General features: G+C 32.0%; 3 protein-coding genes across 4 annotated transcripts; 2 read left to right on the top strand and 1 right to left on the bottom strand.

Moving 5' to 3' along the window:
• Window positions 1-170: 170 nt before the first annotated feature.
• LOC123016050 lies at window positions 171-1,120 on the top strand. The gene has a single exon (XM_044416246.1). It carries the CDS (start codon window positions 229-231, stop codon window positions 943-945), a length of 717 nt encoding a protein of 238 aa, XP_044272181.1. The 5' UTR covers window positions 171-228; the 3' UTR covers window positions 946-1,120.
• Window positions 946-20,394, bottom strand: LOC123016030 (1-phosphatidylinositol 4,5-bisphosphate phosphodiesterase gamma-1). Of its 2 annotated transcripts, XM_044416223.1 has the most exons (13): window positions 20,183-20,394; window positions 19,521-19,915; window positions 16,700-17,001; window positions 16,488-16,643; window positions 16,277-16,437; window positions 15,946-16,225; window positions 12,456-13,303; window positions 9,984-10,161; window positions 4,171-4,452; window positions 3,879-4,034; window positions 3,189-3,831; window positions 1,513-1,655; window positions 946-1,459 (listed from the first exon to the last, which is right to left on the bottom strand). In XM_044416223.1, the coding sequence occupies exons 2-13, from the start codon at window positions 19,888-19,890 to the stop codon at window positions 1,337-1,339; spliced, it is 3,642 nt and encodes a 1,213-aa protein (XP_044272158.1). In that variant the 5' UTR covers window positions 19,891-19,915; window positions 20,183-20,394; the 3' UTR covers window positions 946-1,336. The 2 variants fall into 2 exon arrangements, with proteins under 2 accessions (XP_044272158.1, XP_044272148.1); XM_044416213.1 differs by lacking the exon at window positions 20,183-20,394 and having other exon boundaries at window positions 19,521-20,053.
• On the top strand, window positions 6,708-9,982 carry LOC123016040. Its single transcript, XM_044416234.1, has 2 exons — window positions 6,708-6,989; window positions 8,894-9,982. The coding sequence occupies exons 1-2, from the start codon at window positions 6,960-6,962 to the stop codon at window positions 9,743-9,745; spliced, it is 882 nt and encodes a 293-aa protein (XP_044272169.1). The 5' UTR covers window positions 6,708-6,959; the 3' UTR covers window positions 9,746-9,982.
• Window positions 20,395-21,987: the final 1,593 nt, after the last annotated feature.

The raw sequence follows: 21,987 nt of genomic DNA, 5'->3' as shown, positions 1-21,987 counted from the left end.
GAAAAATCTAGAACAAATAAAAAAAAACAGAAAAAAAGCTAACATTTAATTATCTTGGCGCAAAAAGAATCCATATTACAAACAGAAATCATTTTTGTACCTTTAACGTCCCTTTTTTAAGTAAAAAATAATTAAATATTATGGGGAATTTGTTTTTGCAAGGTTGGCCACTGAAACCAGTTTTAACCTCCAAATTTCGAATCGAATTTTTGGAAAATTGCCCCTGAAATGGCACTATTTGGCCACCTGCGGGGCATTTGTGTCCTTGAGAAGTGCTTCCGGATGAGGCTAATCCCCAAAATAAGGTTTCACATGTTATCGGGATCACCACAAAAGAGTCCCCCGACCGGTACTCGTTCCTTCTACCGGTTTTGGCTGAAGCCTTCTCAGCGTGATTTGAAGGTTGCGGACGACATCCCTGACACGTACGATTTGATTTATAGAAACACGATGAGTAAATATATTTTAGGGGCCCAAATAATCACACTGCTGGCTGGAGGGGCTGTGTTCATGGGGTACGCATTGAAGGCCGATTACGACGATATCCAGCGCGAGGTCACCAAATGGAGCCCTACGACTAGAGCCAGCGGTAATCAGGAAATGATTTACATCTTGTTTTTCTTCTTGTTTATAATTTCAATACAAACTATGGTCAGACGAGTCCCTATCAGGATCTACAAAGTGCCCCAAACGACGAAATACATCTCGATAAATTATGGACCGTTTGGAAAACAAAGATTCAAGTTTATGAGGGGCGAAGTGTTTCATGGGAGAGAGACAGGGATTGTGCCCTGGAAGGAAAACAGATTTGTTATTGAGACAAAAACGGACAAGAGAATTTTCATCCTCATGGAGACTTACTTCAGGAGACCGGCCGATTTGAATATCATGTTGGGGGAACAGAGGGATCCAGATGTTGAAGATGAGGAAAAACCAACGAGATGAAACATTTAAAGCGTTTATTTTTCTTAACTTTAACAAGATGACAGTTTGGTAATTCATAATTTATTGCAATAAATGTAAAAATGTCGCACCAGTCTTAGGCCTGTAACAATGGGTGACTAATGGCGGCAATAAACTCGCTAAAAATAACATTGTAATAAAATTATTTGGCTTAATAGACGATTATTTGAAAAAAAAAAATGCATCCACACCTGAAACAAGACCGCATATCCGAAAATATATTTATATCTCATACAAAATATACATCTCTTAAAAATGATATGATTTGGAAGGTACATAATCTCGATGATATGTATGAGGCGATTGAAAAACCGTGAAAGTCTTTTAACAAGTGTCTGATATTGTCATGTTCTAGTTCTTAAGCGCTAGCGATTTATGGGGGACTCACGGACGTGCGTTTGATACTGATGTGAATTAAGAGAGAGGCCAATTCGAGGTCTTCGCTGTAGGCGTTTTTGAGCCAAACACTGCGGTAGCCCGTTCTCAAACATGTTACCTTTAAACAAAAAATCGATTATTGGGTTTTTAGCTCAAAATGGGGGCATTTACGGGATAAGTGGCTTGTCCTATGAAATTCGGTTCGCCGAAAACGTCCTCGTCCTGCACCAGGAACCTCAAGAGAGCAAAATAAGGGTTGTAGACGGGAAACTCAACCACTTCTTCCATCCATCGAGGGTTAAACCCGTTATCAGCTATTATTAAAATACAAATATTTCTAAATTAGGAAATTTCGGGTGGTGAAACTAAGAGGTTTAGCCAAAAACGAGTGATACATTCTGGGGCTCATTTTTTGAGAAAATAATATTGTTTAAAACCGCATCTCGCTATCGACTTTTGTTTTCGACTTACAGACAAAAGTTGACATTTTGGCGAAATCTAAAAAAAATTCATATCTTCGTTATTATAAAAGATACGGATTTGAAGTAAAGACATTATACAAGCACTTTTTTACGAGGAATTTAACAATGTAGTTAACATTTTTTTAGTTATTAGTTTAGCCGTAATAAGATAAACTTGTATTTTTTTTAATGGATATCATAGCGGCTATGGCAATTTTGAAAAGCTTATTTTTTCTGATTTAAAAAATATTTATTTCTAAAAGAATATTTTTTTTATAATTATACTTAAAAAGTGAAATACATATTTTGTTTGATAACAGTTGGCCATGGAAAAACTATTTCACTCCAAATGTGTAAATAATAATCAATAAGAGTTTTGTGAACTGTAAAGTAGATGAAAAAATAGATAAAATTAAAAAAAAAATTAAAATACGATACGTTGGAAGTATTGAACAAATATGCGAGCGCCTCAGAACAAAATTATTACATATTTTTAAAAAATCCAAAAATAGGAAAAACAAATGTCAACAACAGTCTACACAATTACAAAAAACATTTTTTTGATGATCTAATGGAGGTAGGATAACGTTCCACATAGGTGGAATTTGGGTATTTGAATAGCCATATCGTCATTTTTGTGTCATATAAAATATATTTTATTGAAGAAATAAAGCGAAATAAATTTGTTTAAAAACAAAGAAATGTTATTAGTCGCCAAGAAGTTAATTTACGATTTATTTTGAATTTTTTTCATTACTTAGTACTTTGAAAACTCTTTCATTAGTGACACTGGGTGAATAATATAGTTTAAATCCTTTTAGTTGAAGATGCAACATTTTTTCATGGCCAACTGCGAACAAAAATCAAAGATAATTTTTTGCTAAAAATGTATTATAGTAATTTGTTACAAATATATATTTTTTAGATAAGAAAAAAATAACCTTTTTAAATATGACATAGCCATCTATGATTTCTATTTTAAAAAATAAAAGTTTATTTAAAAAAAAAAGTTTATTTTATTACGGCTAAACAAACATCTGAAAAAAATTGTTAACTACATTATTAAATTCTACGTAAAAAAGTGCCTGTATGATGCCTTTATTTCAAATCTGTATCTTCTATAATAACGAAGATATGAATTTTTTTAGATGTCGCTAAAATGTCAATTTTTGTCTATAAGTCGAAAACAAAAAACGATAGCGGGATGCGGTTTTAACCAATATTATTTTCTCAAAAAATGAACACCAGAATGTATTACTCGTTTTTGGCTTCGGAGATTCCGTAATCGGACATTCCAAATGCAGCACCCTGTACAAGGTTTCGCCGGACTTTTTATTTTATTAGATCACCATAAAAGTTTGAAAAAATTCTAGTTCTCTAACTTACCGACGGGTTTGGTGGTCAGTTTCGTCCCCGAATCAAAGGGCGCTCCAATCACCTCAACCTCGACAAACGGACTCGCCGTTCCCTTTTTCGGCCTAAACAAATGCCTCGCTGCTATTATCCTCAATGTTACAATCCAGGGCTCCACCCCCACTAACGTATTCCTATCAGCCGGATCAAACTCATCCCTAAACATAAAATCGGGCTTCAACAAGTACCCACAATTCCCGTTATCCCTGAATTTGGCTTGATTCAATTGCATGGGTTTATCCCCGGTTTGGTAATTCAATGCGACCATTTGCGACCCCATATTCCACATATTAATAGGATTGTAATTCGACGAATCGACCCTTTGACCTTTCGGGTACACTCGCGAGAATTGGTGTTGGTGGTATTTCACGAAAAACTTCTTCTCTTGTTGACACATGAGCTTTTCGGCTTTTGTCTCGGGAAACGAAGACATTTCGTAAAAGATAAAACCTTGCTGACGCGCACGTTCGATGTTGAAAGTGATTGAACGACAATAAATTATCAAGTTGGACATTTCTTTAGCGATACGGAAGGTGCGCTCCATCTCACGGTGGTGGTTCTCGAGGGCGCAGGCCCTTTGTGCCACCTCTTTGATCGCCAGCATCCATTCCACGGCCTACAAAAGCTTCCTAAACCTGGGGGAAAAACCCAAACTTTACTTACCAATTCTCGCGACTGCAGCGCCACCTCAAGTGGCGTGCAAGCAGTCGACGTCACAATCTTCACCACCCATTCGAGACCCGGTCGTTCCGGGTGATGGATAAGATCGACGACGGCGCCGTTCATGTCTAACTGTCCTTGAAGCATGGACTCACCCGACTGCGTTTCAAAACAATTAAAATACAAATAAAGTGGCCTGTGACTTTAAAATTAAGTTGGCTACACTGAATTATTAATGGCATACAAAAGTGTGACGTTTTGATAGTGTATGTTGCCAACTTTAAAAAAATATTACCCCATCATCGCTGCCGTCTTGACTGTCCATCCTGTCCAATTCCATGACATAATTCGCTGGGAAAAAATGCTGTTTCATGCCTCCGTAGTCGCCTCGCCACCAACCGGGGCTGTTTTCGGGTTTGGTGACGTTTGTGATGATTGCATGTTTACAAAAGGAGAGTTCGTCGGGTTGTTGGGCTCGATAATCGTAGAGGGCTTTGACGGTGATTTTTGGGGGTGTGAATGCGCTGGGGTCCATGTAGGAGGGGTTGCTATTGTAGCCAACATTGTCGTCTTGTTCCTGAGCGATAAACATTTTTGTTTGAAAAAAAAACCGAATTTTTTTAATAATAAATCTTTTCAGAAAAAAAGAAAATTTTCTGAACCATTGAACCATGTTTTTTGAAGTAAAATCCTTCAAAGGACGTAATCCTGAATTTTGCCAGTTGGTAGCGGTGTTAATGTTCATTAAATTGTCAATATTATTCACATCATTTTGCAATTATTTTTTTTGCATTTTCTTATTGGTTTGTATTTAATTTTTTTGCAGCTTAAAATATTTGTTAGTTAATGTAATAATAATACAAACTCAAAATAAGTATGAATATGAAACAATAAAAATAACAGAAACAATAATTGGAATTCTAAGATTATTATTACTATCTATTTTTAGGTTATTTATTTCCGGACAATTTTATTTAAATATCACTTTTCCTATTTGTTCTGACCAGATTTCTGAATAATGTTATTATTTGTAATTTAATAAAAAATTTGAAAGCAMGTTAAAAACATAATACTTAATCAATAAAAAATAAAAAAATTAAATAATAAATAAAAAAATAATTTATTTCCGTAGTTTTTTTTTTAAATATCCATTTTCCTATTTGTTCCGATTAGATTTCTGAGTAATGTTACTATTTCTAATTTAATAAAAATTTTGAAAGTACAAAAACCCAATTATCAATAAATAATAAATATCTACATCATAGATTTCAGAAGTAACTCCATTAAAAAAAACCTTTCACAATCAATAATTAAACAGATTTAACCAGAAAAATTACATATGCAAATATGTCAAATTTAAATTTCGCGCCAATCTACCTCGGTATAGTGAATTATTCTAAATATCAAAATTATACATTTTTAGTGAAAAATATTTAAAAAAAATTCTAAATAAATAATCTACTTACGTACAGGGTGCGTCAGAACGCGCGCCCCAGAGAAAAAATTGGAGTAAGGTAAAATACCAGAAACATGAAAAAAATGTTTAAAAAATTTTATCTGTCAAAAAAAATTGACATTTATTTTTTGACATCTGACATTTTTGCATGTCTGTTTAATGACACTGATGATATTGTATATGTTTTTTTATACCTAATTATTTAGTAAAAGTACATAAATTTTGCCAATAAAAGCCACAAATAGCATTAAACAGAGTTACAATTTAGGATAGACCTTCCTTGTGTCCTCTTCTAATAGCCTGTAGCAAAAAAACTTGGAATTTTTTTTTCCGACAGAAATAAATAAAGTGAAAGTGCAAAATTTAAACTCTCATAACTTCTAAATTTTTATAGATAGAATTTTTTTAACATTTTTTCCATGTTCCTGGTATCTTACCTTACATGGATGGCATTTTTCTTTGGAACGCGATTTCTGGCGCACCCTGTATAGTGAATTATTCTAAATATCAAAATTATACATTTTTTCATTAAAAATATTTAAAAAAATTCTAAATAAATAGTAGAAATGATTATAAAAGTTGGCTCAAATAACCAAAATTCGCATCTACTATTTTTATTTTTGTTTTATTTCTCTCCTCTTTTTGTTTGTATTTAATTTTTTTGCAGCTTAAAATATTTGTTAGTTCTTTCAGTAAAACCTCGCAAGAACTTTAACATCAGCAAAACATTAGATAAAAACTGTTTATAATTTATAAGTATTAAGTTCAGGAGTCTTTTCAAGAATAAAAACACAAAACATTATTTTTCTGTATTTTTTCTTTCAATCCTAATATGTCGTCTTAAAAATGAATGCAAAGTACAAAACAAATAGAATAAAAAACAGTGATATTTAATAAAGTTTAACAAAGACTGAAATAATTAATTAATTTTCTCGAAAATAAAATAAAAAAAATCCTAATACCCCAATTATTAGAATACTAATTATGAAAGCGAGTTAAGTTTCCTAAAGACGTTGAATAAATGTTCCGCTTACTGCCCTTACAAGAATAATTAAATCATCTCATTAAAAACGCAATTCTTAACCATTCCGACACCCCCCTTTGCCATCACCATAACAATACCCCTTCTTCCTTTAAAAATTCAAATTATTCAACCACATTTACCAACCCGTCCACATAAATAATTTATAATTCTCTACAGTCATTTCACCCACCCGTATCTCTCTCCGAAACCATTTTTTATCACGAAAAAAAAAAAACGAGCCACAAAAAATTATTACATTATCTGGTGAACATTCCGAGTTCTTCGACCCACTGACTGACTCACGAAAACATTTAAAATAATCCGATAATTAAAGTGTGTAAGACGACTAGAAACGCGTATCGAAAGAAGAACCTGTTCTTCGCTTCTTCACCCCGATGGATGGTGGGAAAAAGAGAAAGATATATTATACGAACTGCATTCCAAACGAGGGGTTAAAAAACTACGAAGGGAGTCACAGACAGTGATTTTCGGTTTCATTGTCAAGTGCAAGGTGTTTCAAGCAACAAGTCGATGGTAGTTTAGCTGTCAAGATGCACGAAATAGAGCTGTTTTGATTAGTAGTTGATTGGTGGAGCTTTTGAAAATGAGTGGGGTCTCGGCGGTCTTCCTGCTGGTAAGCTCATCGAGATTTATTTATCTCAGGGAATGGGAGTGAACTTTTTGAATTCATTTGTAGTTTTTGAATATTCGCAATAATAACCAATTTTATGATTCAGAATTTTCAATAACAAAATTACGTAATTTTTCAATAAACATATTTAATACAAACTCAAAATAAGTCAGAATATGAAACAATAAAAATAACAGAAATAATAATTGGAATTCTAAGATAATTATTACCATCTATTTTTTGGTTATTTATTTCCGTACAATTTTATTTAAATATCAATTTTCCTATTTGTTCTGGCCAGATTTCTGAATAATGTTATTATTTCTAATTTAATAAAAATTTTGAAAGTACAAAAACACAATAATCAATAAATAATWAAAATCTACATCATAGATTTTCAGAAATAATTCCATTAAAAAAACATTCACAATCAATAATTAAACAGATTTAACCAGAAAAATTACATATGAAAATATGTCAAATTTAAATTTCGCGTCAATCTACTTACGAATAGTGAATAATTCTAAATATCAAAATTATGCATTTTTTAATTAAAAATATTTAAAAAATTCTAAATAAATAGTAAAAATGATTATAAAAGTTGGCTCAAATAACCAAAATTCTAAGCTAATCATTCGCATCTACTATTTTTAATTTTGTTTTATTTCTCTTCTCTTTTTGAACTCGTGCCCCAGAGAAAAAAAATTCTATCTATAGAAATTTAGAAGTTATGAGGTTTAAATTTTAAAGTTTCGATAAAAAAAATATATAAAGTCGCGGTCAATTAGTCATAGTGGCCATTTAATTTATTGCAAAGTTGGCAACCCCTATCCGCCACCTCTAGTGTGTGGGTTGTGTCTATGTTGGTAGCAGAATTAACTAAATTGTGTCAACAATTGTGACAAATATACACAGGGAAGTGACCACTATGAATTGACTGCGACTTTATATACTTTTGCAATTTATTATTTCATTTAGAAAATAAGCAAAACTTGTAAGAATTTCTAGAATAATGTGGCAATATTGTTAAAATAGAGTTAGTCATTAATGAGCCCTCAAAAGTTACTGACTTTATTATTAAAAGTATAAGAACATTTTTTTTTTTATTAAACAAAAAAACATTTTCAATTATACACTATGTTTAAGAATTTCATTTTTTATGGAAAATATTGAAACTTATAGCTTGACCTTATTTTTTGTGATATATTGTAAAAATTCTATGTATTTATTAAATTAATTTTTTTTCAGGCAGATAACTGAACACTTACATTTTTTTTAACTATTTCCCTCAGAAAATTTAAGCCAATCTAATCTTTCAAATTTTCTGAGATTCATCTAATCAGATTCAAATTAATTATGCGATAATTCAACACATGTGCAAATTATCGATATGCCCGTGTTCTAAATTACCGTGAGTCGATGATTCGATAAATCTCAGAAATTTGAAAGATTGACTTTTTTTTTTTAATTTCTCATAATGAAAATATTGTTTTTGTAAGTTTTGTTCGGGAAATAGTCTGCAAAATACCCCTCGTGCATGCCAAATTGATTCTAATTTTGTCAAGTGCTCAAGACAAAATTATTAGACAATTTGGCATGCACTCGGGATTTTACCATTGATAATTAATTTAATGAGAATTCTGGAAATTTTACTAAAAATTAGAAATTTTTAACCAGCTTCTCCTTCTAGTAACATCGTCAGTAGCAAAAAAATCAAAGTACATCAAAAACCTTAAGCTTTGGTTATCAAAAATTAACCAAATTTAACTGAAAATATGTCGAAATTTGCACTTATTTGAAGAAATAAGTTTTGAATACTAAAGTCATAAAAAATTCGCTAAAATAATTAATTTCTATTTTTTTTTGAAACAAAATACAATATTTTTTTATAATTACTTTTTTTACAGCTTGCGGCTCTCTCCAACGCCCTCCCTTACCCCACCTCCCACTCTTTACCCGACCGTGTCTTCATCTCCAACACCACCACCACCACCAGCCCCAACAAAACCCTCTCTGAGCTCGTCCAGCGTCAAACCGACGCCATCAAACAAATCGTTTCGAACCACCACCGTGACTACCCCGTCATCACCAAATACCCTGCTGATGACAAACAAAAAAAACCCGAAACGTTGTCCATTGAAGACCTCAAAATCAAATGTCAACATTTGGCTCGTCTCGCTACCACACCATCGCCTCGCAATACCACCCCCAACGGCCATTACATCACGGCCGATGATCCACCCCCAGTCACCACCCCTAAACCCGCCCCCGTCAAATACATTAAACTCGAGCCGGTAATTTTACAAAAGACAATCATGAGCGATGGACGAACGGTTTATTATTGGCACAAGAGTATTCCAAGTCAGATCGCACTCGCCACCTCCACGCCGCCCTCGACTACGACAACTGCCGCCTCCGGGGGGTATAATTTTCGTAATTTTTTTCCGTCGTTTTACCCGATTGGAGGCTCTGAATCGGTTAGTCAGACTACAACAGAGAAAACGACAACCACGGAAAAATCACCAGAAGAGGGCATGCAACTCTATCAGCAACAATTGAAATTTGTGGTTCCGGTGCCGTATTCACCACCGGAAGAACAATCGGTGAGAAAACCGTGGGATTTTGATCAGTTTGCCTATTATCCGAAACCGCTTCAACCGGAAAATATGAATTTACAAGTGCCCTACGTACCCACATTTCACGTGATCAAGGCGGTGGCGATACCTAATCAATACGAAGGGGGCCCTGAAGACATCTAATCACCCAATTTAATCTTCACAAGACTGATTAGAAATAGATTTGTATATTATTTCATTTTTTATTATTCTATTGACTTAAAAAATTCAGTATACTACTCGTGTAGGTTTAGAATGCAAAATATTTTATTTCTATGTAATTTAGTATTCGTTTTTTTGTTAGTAAAAATGTAATGGGGTCGGTTTCGTGCAATTAATGTAAAAAAAATTGTCGTTCGAATAAATTTTTTTAAAAACTCACCATTGACATTCTTTTCACGACCTCTTCGCTGATTGGATAACACAATTTGACGCGTCGATAAAGCGGATGATTTTCGTAATAATTAATTAATTCGACTAAACTTTCAAATTCGACATTACCAATGGTGTAGAGACGGCCCTCTAGTTTGATTCGACAATGTTTGATTTTTTTATCCGCCCTGAAATAGATTACAACCAATGAGGGATGATCACATTAAACATTTTTTTTAACTATAACTAAAAAAACGATGGAGAAATAGTTATTTATTATATTTACAAGACGATAAAGAAATTGTTTATTTTTCACGAGTAGATAAACAATTTTTATCGACGTGTATAATATTTCGTTTTATTTTGTACTCACCTACCAGAATTTCTTGAATATAAAGATAAAAATTACTTTATTTCACTAGACGATAAAAGACTACTTTATCTACTGAAATTAGTTGATAAAAGCACTCTTTAACAGTGAGTACAAAATAAAATTACATCTTCGCATGTTTCGCCAGATTTTAAAGCGTTTTTTACCGAGTAACTCACTAAATTGAAGAAAATACACCAAAACAAAACAAAAAATTGCAATTATAACTTTGAGCTGCGATATTTTTGGCTGTTTTACTCGATCATTTTTTACCTCGAAATTCACTAAAATCGGAGATATTTCCCTAAAACAAGGCAAAAAATTTGTAAAATTTAGTCTGAAATGAGTTATTTTCACTTGTTTTGCGATTTAGAAAGTTTTTCACCTTTTATTCACCAAAGTAGAACATAAAAACTCTTAATTAGTTTTGAAATAATTTATTTTCGGCTATTTTATCTAATTTAAAAGGAGATAAAAAAAACAAAACAACGTAAAAAAACACGATTTAAAATGTTTTTTTTTTTTTGATAAAAAAATTCTAGATCTCGCCTAAAGATAATCGGCAACATGACGCCTGTAATACGTCATTTTCGCCTTTTTGCTCAATTTAAATCGTTTTTCATAAAGAACCTCCATAAATTTGAGATTTCACAAAAAGTCGCTAAAAGTAAAAAACTCGTTATTTTCGCCTCTTCAGAATTTAGTTTTTTTACGGTGTAATTCAGTAAATTCGGTAAACAAAAAAAATTGTGATGTAAAACTGAAACTATTTCGTTTGGTTAGCTCAATTTACATTGTTTTTAACAGAGAAAATCCCTTCATTTAAGAAATTCCCCCAAAACACTGCAAAAAAAATTACGCAATAAGCATGAAATGTGATGTTTTTGTCTGTTTAACTCGTTTTAAAGCATTTTTATTCACAAAAATCAAAGAAAAACTCAAAAAAAAAAAAAATGTAAAATTTCGCCCTAGGTTTTTAACAGCGAAAACCACTTAATTCAAGAAATTCCCCCACCACAATGCAATAAGCATGGAATGTGATGTTTCTGTCTGTTTACCTCGTTTAATCAAAAAAATCAAAGAAAAACTCAAAAAAAAAATTGTAAAATTTCGCCCCTGGTTTTCTCAATTTAACAAGTTTCATCTTTTTTTATTTTTTGCTTCCTAAATTTGAAAGATTTCGTTAAAATAAGGTCTGAAATGCATTATTTTAGACTGTCTGGCTTTATTTAAAAAGCTTTTAACTAAAATATTCAATTTTTTGGCAAATTTTGACAAAATAAAACACACAATCAAAAAACTAAGAAAAAAAATAACTATTTTCATCTCTTGCACTCGATTTTAGAGCACTTTTACAAAGATAATTAATAAATTTGAAAAATTTCGCTAAAAAAAAACACAAAATTTTAAAAACTTGGTTTAAATTGTCATATTTTTGCCCTTTTCAATTTAGAGTATTTTCAATCTAAATCCTAAAAATTTCACCAAAATGCAGAAATTTGTAAAATTTTACTTATAATGAGTTATTTTCGTTTCGTCACTAGATCCGAAAAATTTTTCGAAAATAAAGCAAAAAATCGTAAAATTAAGTTTGAAATAAGTTAGTTTCTATTGTTTTGCTCGATTTGAATATTTTCAGCTTTTACTCACTAAATTAGCGATTCCGCCAAAATAAAGCAAAAAGTTCAAAAGTATTTTTGAAATGTGTTATTCTCGCTTGTTTCGTTGGACTTACAAGTTTTATACTGAAAATAATCCCGATCTCAATTCGCCTAATTAGCAAGGCACAGAAATTGAAATATTGATCACGGAAAAACTCTCCGAATTCAAAAATTTTCACCAAAAAAACGCGAATTATTAAGTGTTTTTTCTGAGAAATTCACAAAATTCCACAGATTCAAGAGATCTCGTTTTGCTTAATAGAAGCTTTTTTTGGAAAGAAATTCAATAAATTCCGGAAATTTCCCGAACGAGGCCCAAAAATTGTTAAATAAGGTTAAATAAGCATTTTTAACCAAGAAAAAGAATACAAAATTGGTCCAAAATATTTTTTTTCGCTTCACTTCTATTGTTTCGTTTTTTTATTTTTCTGTTGAACATCTCTCAACTCACCTAAAACTAATCGTGTAACAATTCGCATCATTCTCGCTCGGCCTGACCAAAAACGCCCCTTCCGTTTTCACCCTTCTCAAAATCTCATCGGCTTGCATCTTCCCCGTTTGTTTATGATACCACTCTTCCGTTTCATGCTTCTTCGGTTGAGGCACCGGCTCTTGTAACGTAATCGAAAACTCCGCCGTGACTAGAGGACAATTCCTATAATGCGTAATCAAACTATACAAACTATCGAAATATTTCGCATCGGTTAGATAATATCTCGTATGTTGTTTATCCGGCTTCGATCTGATTCTACAATGATTCACTTGTCCATTCCTCCAAAACGACAGACAATACTCCCCCACAAACGTCACACTCGCTCTCACCAAAAACGTCCCATCACCCAGATGCGAGTACGATTTAAGCAACTGCTCCGCCTCCTCTCTACCATTGGCCAATTTTCCATGAAACCATTTTTCGCTAAAATGCAACTCCTCGTTCGGTACGTCCGACTTGGGACGATGAAAAGCAGCAGCACTGTCATCTTCGTCTTCGCTTCGTTCCGATTCCTGATCGGGTTTGTAGCTGTCAGTGTAGAAGAGTTTGTTTTCGGTGAGGACGAAAAAGTGGGGATTCCATTCCTTGTCGACGGGGTCCTCCAGGTACATGATACCGTTACGAAACGAACTTCGCAAGTCCATTTCGCTGCCTTCGTTACGGATGAGGAACGAAGAGGACTCGTCTTGGCCTTCGGGGAGTTTCTTGTGCTTGAGGATGATCTTGCGACGGAGTTGGTAGGGGGAGGGGAGCTGTTTCTCGTTTTTTTCCACGGGGTGGGTGAGCAAAGACTCGCCGAAAACTTCCTAAAATGAGAAAAATGACAATGAAAACGATTTTCCCTAATAAGTGTTGTTATATGAGTTTTCTTTCCCTTTCAAAACCTCATATTTGTAAATACATCGAGATACATTATTTTTACAATCTAATAACTCAAACAGGTGACCCAGGAGTGCGTGAAAGCTGTAGAATTTTTTTTCGGTCCAAACTATCGACTTAATTTTTTTTTAAATGAAGCACATTTCAGAAATATTGTTATTTAATACAGGATACACAATTAAGTTCTGTTTATTAAAATTAAAACCCCCAATTTTTGTAACATTTTTGAATTCGCCACTAAATTATCGAAATAACGCATCCTGTATCTTAGACTACAGATACCTAAAAACTAGGATACGTCACGATGTAAAATAAAATGTCCCCGTTCTCGATAGTTCCTTTAGTGAGGCCAGGTAGCGCAGTTGTTCCTTTAAAAAAATAAAAAAATATATACAGATAGAGCATTAAATTCTCAATAATAAGAGATACAGGTAATGCAAAAACTTTATTGAAAACTATATTTAAAAAAATATATTTTTTCTCATATTTTTGAAAATGCTACGAGTACAGTTAAAGATACAAGAAAAATATAAAAAAGAAAGCTATAGAGAACAAAATTTTTTTACCGGTGGTCAAAAAACATAAATTTAATTTAAACCTAAACGGATGAAGATAGAGATCTGATCTTGCGGACTTTTTGTAGAAAATTTAATTCTCTACAACTTTGTTCCCTATACATTTTTGTATCTTCAACCGTATTCGCAGCGTTAGTTCCCAAAAATATCGAAAACAGTATTAAAAATAAATTATAAACAATTAGTAATCAGTTTGCGTTCCGTCCAATATTTTTGAGAACGCTGCGAATACGGTTAAAGATTCGAAAAAAGTGTACGAAACAAAATTGTAGAGAAAAAAAATTGCAAAAAAAGATCATATTTCTATCTTCAACGGTTTTCAGTAAAAATAAAACGAATCCGTCGCTTGAGCGGCTTTTTACTAGAAAATTTTATTCTCTACAACTTTCTTTCTTACATTTTTGTTGTATCTTCAACCGTATTCGCAGCATTTTGAAAAACATGAAAAGGATTTTACATTTTAAATAATTTTTTTCTCATATTTCTCGTGAAAAATTTAGTTATTCATTTCTCACAGCTTATTGAGAATGTAAACCTCAACATTTTTGTATTTTTTTTTCAAGCAATTAGTTGACTGGTTGAATTTGAAACTGAGACGGTAAAACGCTCTAAGCGCCCTCATTTTTACTATTTTTTTTGGATGCAAAAAATTGAGAAATTTTGTATCTCATTTCGTCTCCTAGTATGTAGTTCTCCGTATCTAAACTTATCTTTGACTTATGTCAATTTATGTGTCAAAATAGCATAGACCACAGAAAAATTCATAACTTTCGAACCATTCAAAATAACTCAATCAACTTTTTTCCAGTCGATTCCATAAGCTTTAGCGCATTGTCTGAGATAAAGGCAAACTCAGAGTCGATATTCCATCCACTACGATTTTTTTGAAAATGACAAATTACAAATGGCAATAACTCGACTTTTTCAAATACAGCACCCCATATTTTAGTGCATTGTTGTGTAGCATTTTTATGAGCTTTTTGCCAATATAGAGTTTATGGAATCTGCTTTGTAAAATTTGAGATTTTTCCAAAATATTCCAAAATTTTCCGAAATTAAGGAATCTAGTAAGCCGCTGACGTAAAATTTGACCGAAGTCTTCCATTTCACCGATGAAGGAATGTTTGCTAGAGTTCGGAGCTCATTTACTAGAAGACTTGTGTAGAACATAATGGTAACTTATTTGAGCCTTTTCTATAAGTAGACTTCTCTCAAAATTTTTACATTGTTTCCTGTCTTATAAAGATTACTAAAATTGTTTCCTGTGTGATTTACTTCTGTTTCTATTACAATTTCATTTTGTTAAAACATATTCTTTTCAAAATTGTATGGATGTGTCAAATTTTAAGACATCGGTCTACTTGAATCCTTTTTTTTTTTTTAAAGAAACCCACATTTCTCATTTTGCAAAAATCTCACAAATTTTACAAAATAGACCCCACAAACCCAATATCGACAAAAAGCTCATAAAAAATGCCATGCAATCATGCAATAAAATATGGGGTGTTGTACTTGAAAAAGTCGAGTTATTGCCATTTATAATTTGTCATTAAAAAAAAATCGTAGTAGACGATGAAACATCGACTCAGAGTTCGCCTTTATCTCAAAAGATGCGTTAAAATTTGAAGCATCGACTGGAAAAAAGTTGGTAACGTTATCTAGAATGGTTCTGAAGTTATGAATTATACTGTTGACATAAGTTAAAAACTATTGCAGATAATTCTATCAACAATTTAGTGGCGATTTGAAAAATGTAGCAAAAACCGAAAATTTTCACTTAAAAACAGAAGTTAGTTGTGTATCTTATTTTGGGAGACCCTGTATTAAATAAAAATATTTTCGAAATGTATTTCATTATATCGTTTAAAAGAAAATCAAGTCCATAGCTTGGATAGAAAAAATATAGAGCTTACAGACACCCCTGAGTCACTCTGTATGTGCATTAATGGGCGATAAATTCGACACTCGAATCAATTATTTAACGATTCGATTACCTGCATCGCTGTTGCCATTTTCCTTTGTTGCGGCAACGAACAATTATCTTCGATTGATAAAATCACTGGATACTCCGATGTGGCAAAAGCATGCTCTTTAATTGTCTTTATCACATCCATAAATTTGATTTTTGTGGTAAACGTGTGTCCATGATAAATAAAAGGCATCCCATCTGGACCATCCCAACAATCCAATTCTATACATCTGCAACCCATTCGCAAACATCTGGCGTAAGCCTCGACTGAAGACTCGCTTGATAATTGATCACCTGTTAGATATCTATTGAAAAAAAAAAATAGATAAAAACACCACAATTATTTTTTGTATTACGTATTGTGTGAGGAAGCAATCCAATAGTGTGACAAAGACTTCGACATGTCTTGGTACACCGTATCCTTGTTAGGATCCCACAAATCGTTCTGTTTCGAAAACAGATAATCGAGAAATTCACTGATTGTGAAATGCGGTTCCTGTACCTCCCTTTGAGGGTCCTAAAATGGCATAAATTCAACAATCCCGCCACTTAAAATCATAAATTTACTTTTAAAAAATCACAGATAAATCGCGAAACGGCTCTATCATCGTTACTCAAATCATCATTCTGTTCCTTCGATAGAAAACTTTGCACTTCTTGCAAACTCACACTTTTCAAATTCGACGAATACAATGCAAGTTTATCGAAAATCTCGGCACCATTCTGAAATAGTTACGAAAAAATAACACATTTTGTAAATATGACGTTTAATACTTTACACTTTCGTCAAAAATGATTTTCTGGTAGAGAACAGCAAAATCGTCGAAGCCGATTTCGGCACGTTTTCGCGTATCGACTTCATTGAATAATTCGCGTAGTTTGTTCGTGGGAATTTTGTAATTGATTCGAGGTAGGAACGCTTTCAAGTCTTTAATGTTTATCGTCTCGGTGGGGTTCTCCATGGCGTAGAATTCGCGTCTTAGCCATACTTGTACTTGGAGAGGGTAGGGGACGTTGATTGTGTCCTTCACAAGGTAGCGCAAGCCTTTCACCCACAATTCACACTCTTTCTCCGACAGAGCTGAAGATAATTGAGGTAATCATTAGGAGCATACCATAAAATACTATAAAAATATAAACAAAATCGTAACACAAAAAATTAGAAATCTAATAAAAAGCATACCTCAAAATTCTATTCTAATTAAATTGGGTTGGAAGATAAGAATACTTCCTTTTAAGTAAAAAAATATTGTACAATCATAATGAAGGCTTTGCTTTATTCTGTTTTTGGTATTTAGGGTGTTAACTAAAAATTGTTTTATTTTTTAATGACACATTCAATATTTTTATATTTTAATGTTTTCTGCTTTTATTTTCTTACATTTCGTTTAAAAATGCAATTTCTATCCACTTTTTTTAATATGTAATAGTCCTTTATTGACCTTTAAATGTTAAAACATTTTCAAATTTATTTACACAATTAATAGACATTATCCTATGCATCACCTAAAATTATTTATTTTCAAGTCTACAAGTTGTCTCAGAATTGAGTTACAATACAATCTTATGTTTTTTTTTGAATGAAACACCCTATATTTTCTTACATTTTAGGACGTATGATTATTTTGAGCTAAACTTTTATCGGTCGATTTTGCTTAATTGCATAATTAATTTTTCTGACAAAAACAAAGTCTTTTACACAAAAACTGAGAATACTAGAAAAGTAAAATTTTCACCACTTTTTAGAGAAAAGTTAAAACTAAAAGTGTAAAAGTTTTTTAACGCTTTGCAATTAAGAAGTTTGATAAAAGTTGAATAACTTATAAAAATTAAATGGAACACTCAATTTTTTGTTCTTGCTTCTCAGAGATTATTAAATCGTCTTACTAAAAACATAAAATTTCAAATGTCTAAAGTTTACAAATAAAAATAAATTTTAAATGTTAAAGCACTCAAACTCGTACTTTCTTCTTTTAAATTGAAACAATTTTGTTTTAATTTTTAGTTTTAGCGTAAGAATCTTAAAAGTAATCAAATTATTTCAAAACCAGTAATATAAGGTACATCCAAAAACGTTAAAAAAATAGAATCATTTAAAAAAAAAAACATAAGTTTGCATTGTAACTTTTTCTTGAAACATCCTGTGTTCTTGAAATTAATTTTAGGTGATGCAGAAGAAATATGACCTTTCGAAATCGAGTCTATTGTCAGTATGTATTGCTATTCTTTAAACATAAATTTTTTTCAAATTGTTGAGCAATTTATTTAAACATTTAATGGTCAATAATGGACTTTTCGAACTTACTGAGACACCCTATATACTTCAATTTTTTATTTTGTACTCAATGTTAAAGAGTGCTTTTATCTACTAATTTCAGTACATAAAGTAGTCTTTTATCGTCTAGTAAAATAAAGTAATTTTTATCTACTGTTTATATTTTATCAACTAATTTCAGTAGATAATCGTCTAGTGAAATAAAGTAATTTTACTGTATTCAAGAAATTCTGGTAGATGATTAAAATAAAACGAAATACCTATTATACACGACGATAAAGACTGAAAAAAATCCACTCGTGACTTCGTCACTCGTAAACTTAACCTTTTCACTCGTAGATAAACAATTTCTTTATCGTCTTGTATAATAAATAACTATACGTGACTTGTCATTTTGACACAAGAGTTCTAAGTTTTTGACTGAAGTTTTTTAATTTTGATGAATCAGTTGGTTAGTCATACCGGATTTAGCCAAAATTTATATTGAAACACATCAAATACAACAGTATTAATATTGATTTTAATATATTCTTAACAATCTCAAAACTAATATTAATTATAACTATGACAAAAAATATTATAATGTATTAGTAATAAAAGATTTGTTTCGCTATTGATGATAATGATCGTAATAAATCCATTTTTTATATTAATTTATTTATCAATAACGTTGTTTGAAGGTGATTGTTTATTTTTTTGTTAAAACTGTCGTAGTTGAAAAAATTATCGTTTGTTTTCTCTAACTGGAAAATTATGTATGTAATTTAAAAGCAAAATAAATTACTATTTTTATATCTTGTTTATTTTAAGAGTGCCATCTTAAAACTTTACATTTTGTTTGCACAGTTTTCGATATTACTTGTTTATTTCCTAATTATACAAGGTGAGTCATTAACGCTGACTTTCTTATTAACGAATGCAAGTTTCTGCATTATTACGTCAATTTCCAACGAATAATTTATCAAAAGACAAATTAAATACATAATTGTATCAATGTTGACATCTACTTTTGAAAAATGTACATTATATCAAAAGCAACATCAAACTCAAATAAATGTGCTAAAAGCTGTGCTAGTTTCAACACAACATTCAAAATCAATAAATTATCAAAATAAACAACACTTGTTATCTATTTGAATTACATTTCTAAAACATTGGCAGTTTTACGAATAGCGGTTTTAAATCAATATCAAGGTGGTATCAATAAATCATTATTTTTTTAAAGAATTAGTATTATAAAGACCTATGGTTTCCAAGATTGTTTAAAATATATAAAAATCAATCAATAAACCAGTAGTAAGTCATTTTCTGAATGAAAGAGTTACCGGCAATGCTGAGAACCCTCAGCTTGAACTCGGATCCATAATAGACGACGAAACACTTGAGATTTTCGATTTTCTTGGAATCGTCTGCCCACTTCTCAAAATCTTTCGAGCTTTTCCCAAGTCTGATTTCCTTGATTTTCCTGAGATCGACAGCCCCGTCATGCACCGGCTTCGAGTTGGTGGCTGGTCTCGTCCACACAATCTGCCTCGTCTCCCTCCTGATGGCCAACGTCTTGTGTTCGGCCTTCTTCCTCAGCGAGTACTTCATCACCAGGGTGCCCCTCTCGAGCTGACTGATGATCTGCTCCATCTCCGGGATGTATCCCGAGCCCGGCGAGGGCGAGAACGCCCCGTTGAACATCCCGAACATCTCCCTGATCCTCTCCTGGTCAAAGCTGCGAAAATGCTTATCTAAGGCGTTGTTTCGGAACACCATTTCGCGACTAAAGCGTCATTTCTGGCCCGATTTCGCGAATTCCATCGTTTAGAGCGCGCGTCCATACCGAGGAGGGTTATAAATAACCAAAGACAAGGAACTGATAGATAAGAGAATGATTGTCTAGTCGCGCGCAAACTGGCGGTAATTACGAGATTGGGCCGAAATGAGGCACTTTCATTCGCGAAATTCCACTAAAATCGGATTAGTGTGCTATTTTTGGTACCTTCGAACAGGAAGTGGGGCTTATGTGTGGCAAGGCATGCCGTGGGTTGTGGAGCCGTTTGTCAACAGGAAGTCGCTCTTTCACGTGTTTGGATATCTAACATTGTCAAACTGGAATCGCCTGATAACGCGAATTAATTTGTTTAACTACTTTAATCCGCATTGATAATACACTTCAAAATTGACAGCTGACAGGCATTTGACAAATAGTCAAGGTCACGGACATAGACTTATAAAAGTGCAGATGTCGAGCCGCCATGTTGAATAAAACTGTTTAAAAAATACCATAATCGCACAATTTAATTACAAAACAAACATTTGTTGCCACAACTAAAATTTTCTTCAAATTTCGTCCACTTTTTCCATAATTTCGCTGTCTTTTTCAATAATAATGGCGACCAGGTTATACTTCTACCCACACTTTTATGTCTATGATAATGGTTGAGATGTCGCTGGTTAAGTTGGCAATACCGCTGATTTCCCTTTGGAATTTTCTGCGATGATTGCCAATATAAAAAAGCACCTCAAATAAGTGACTTCCTAAGGACTAAAAACACCAACATAAATAATTATTTTTTGTTTAACAATTATTTCAATAAAATATTTCACCTTTGTAACAAAAAAATTATAAATTTAAAAGAAGATAACAATTATAAAATAAGATAAAAAAAATGTAAGTTTATGAAAAAATTGAAATTAACTGAATAAACGTATAATACAAGGTATAAAGTTCACAAATTCTCAAGTAAAATTTAATTGTCAATGGAATATTATGTAAAGTATATATTTTTTATTTAAAATTTGTGCAAACAAAAAACACAGTTTAAAAAGTATTAACAAAATACAAGGTGATTCACGAGGAATAATGAACCTGACCATATTCTCGATGCAACCACCATTACTCTTTGCAAGTTATTTTGTGACAACTGTAATGTTGGTTGCATCGAAAACTTGGTCAGACTCATTATTCCTCATGAATCAGCCTGTATAATTAATTTTATTTATTTTTTTTTCACATTTCTTTGTAGCTTCATAAATCTTTTTTTTTTTCAAAACCACTAAAAAATTAAGAAAATGTACGAATTTTTCAATAAACCCCAAATTCAGGTAAAAAAACATACTTGAAAAATAAAAACAACAAAGTTGTATCATCAAAACTTTAATTTTTAAATTTTAATATTTTAGCTGTTTAAAGAATTAGCGTCCCTTGTTATTTTCTATTTTATTGTTAACGACGTTTTAGAGTAATTTTTGCTATTCAAATCAATTATCTTTAATATGAGATAAGAAAAAACTGAAATTAAAATATTTAAAAATTAAATAATATACGTATACATATGTAAATGTTTATATCTCTCTAAAAAAATACTACCTATCTCTACTCGAGAAATAATTTTTAAAATTTTTCCAAAGAATACTAGTGTTGTATAGGTAATTAGTAATTACTTACAGAGAATGCCAAGTTTTAGAGAGTAGAAACTGAAAATTAACAAACATGTAGAAAAAAATGCTCAATAAATTTTGAACAACATAACAACTTTTTTTGTATACGCTCCCAAAAATAGCTATTTTGCGGACTCATTTGAAACCCTAAAATGAGTCTTTTCCGAACTCAATAAAATAGTACGCTCCTACGTCGCCTCGTCATTAATTACGATTCGTCCCCTAAAACCCCATTTTGCGTACTTGATACATAAACAGCTATTTTTATAAAATGAAATAAAACTATTTTACCAGAAGAACAATCAATAAAAAAATAACAATAATAAGCAATTAAAAATTACCGCTTACCTCAAAAAGAAGTAT

The sequence above is a fragment of the Tribolium madens genome, unplaced genomic scaffold (assembly GCF_015345945.1).
Source record: "Tribolium madens isolate multiple individuals breed KSU strain unplaced genomic scaffold, Tmad_KSU_1.1 Scaffold_11;HRSCAF=98;Tcas5.2_LG3b, whole genome shotgun sequence".
In the NCBI taxonomy this organism is placed as follows: domain Eukaryota; kingdom Metazoa; phylum Arthropoda; class Insecta; order Coleoptera; family Tenebrionidae; genus Tribolium; species Tribolium madens.
Note: the sequence above shows the minus strand (reverse complement) of the source record. Positions and strands in the feature narration are given on the sequence as shown.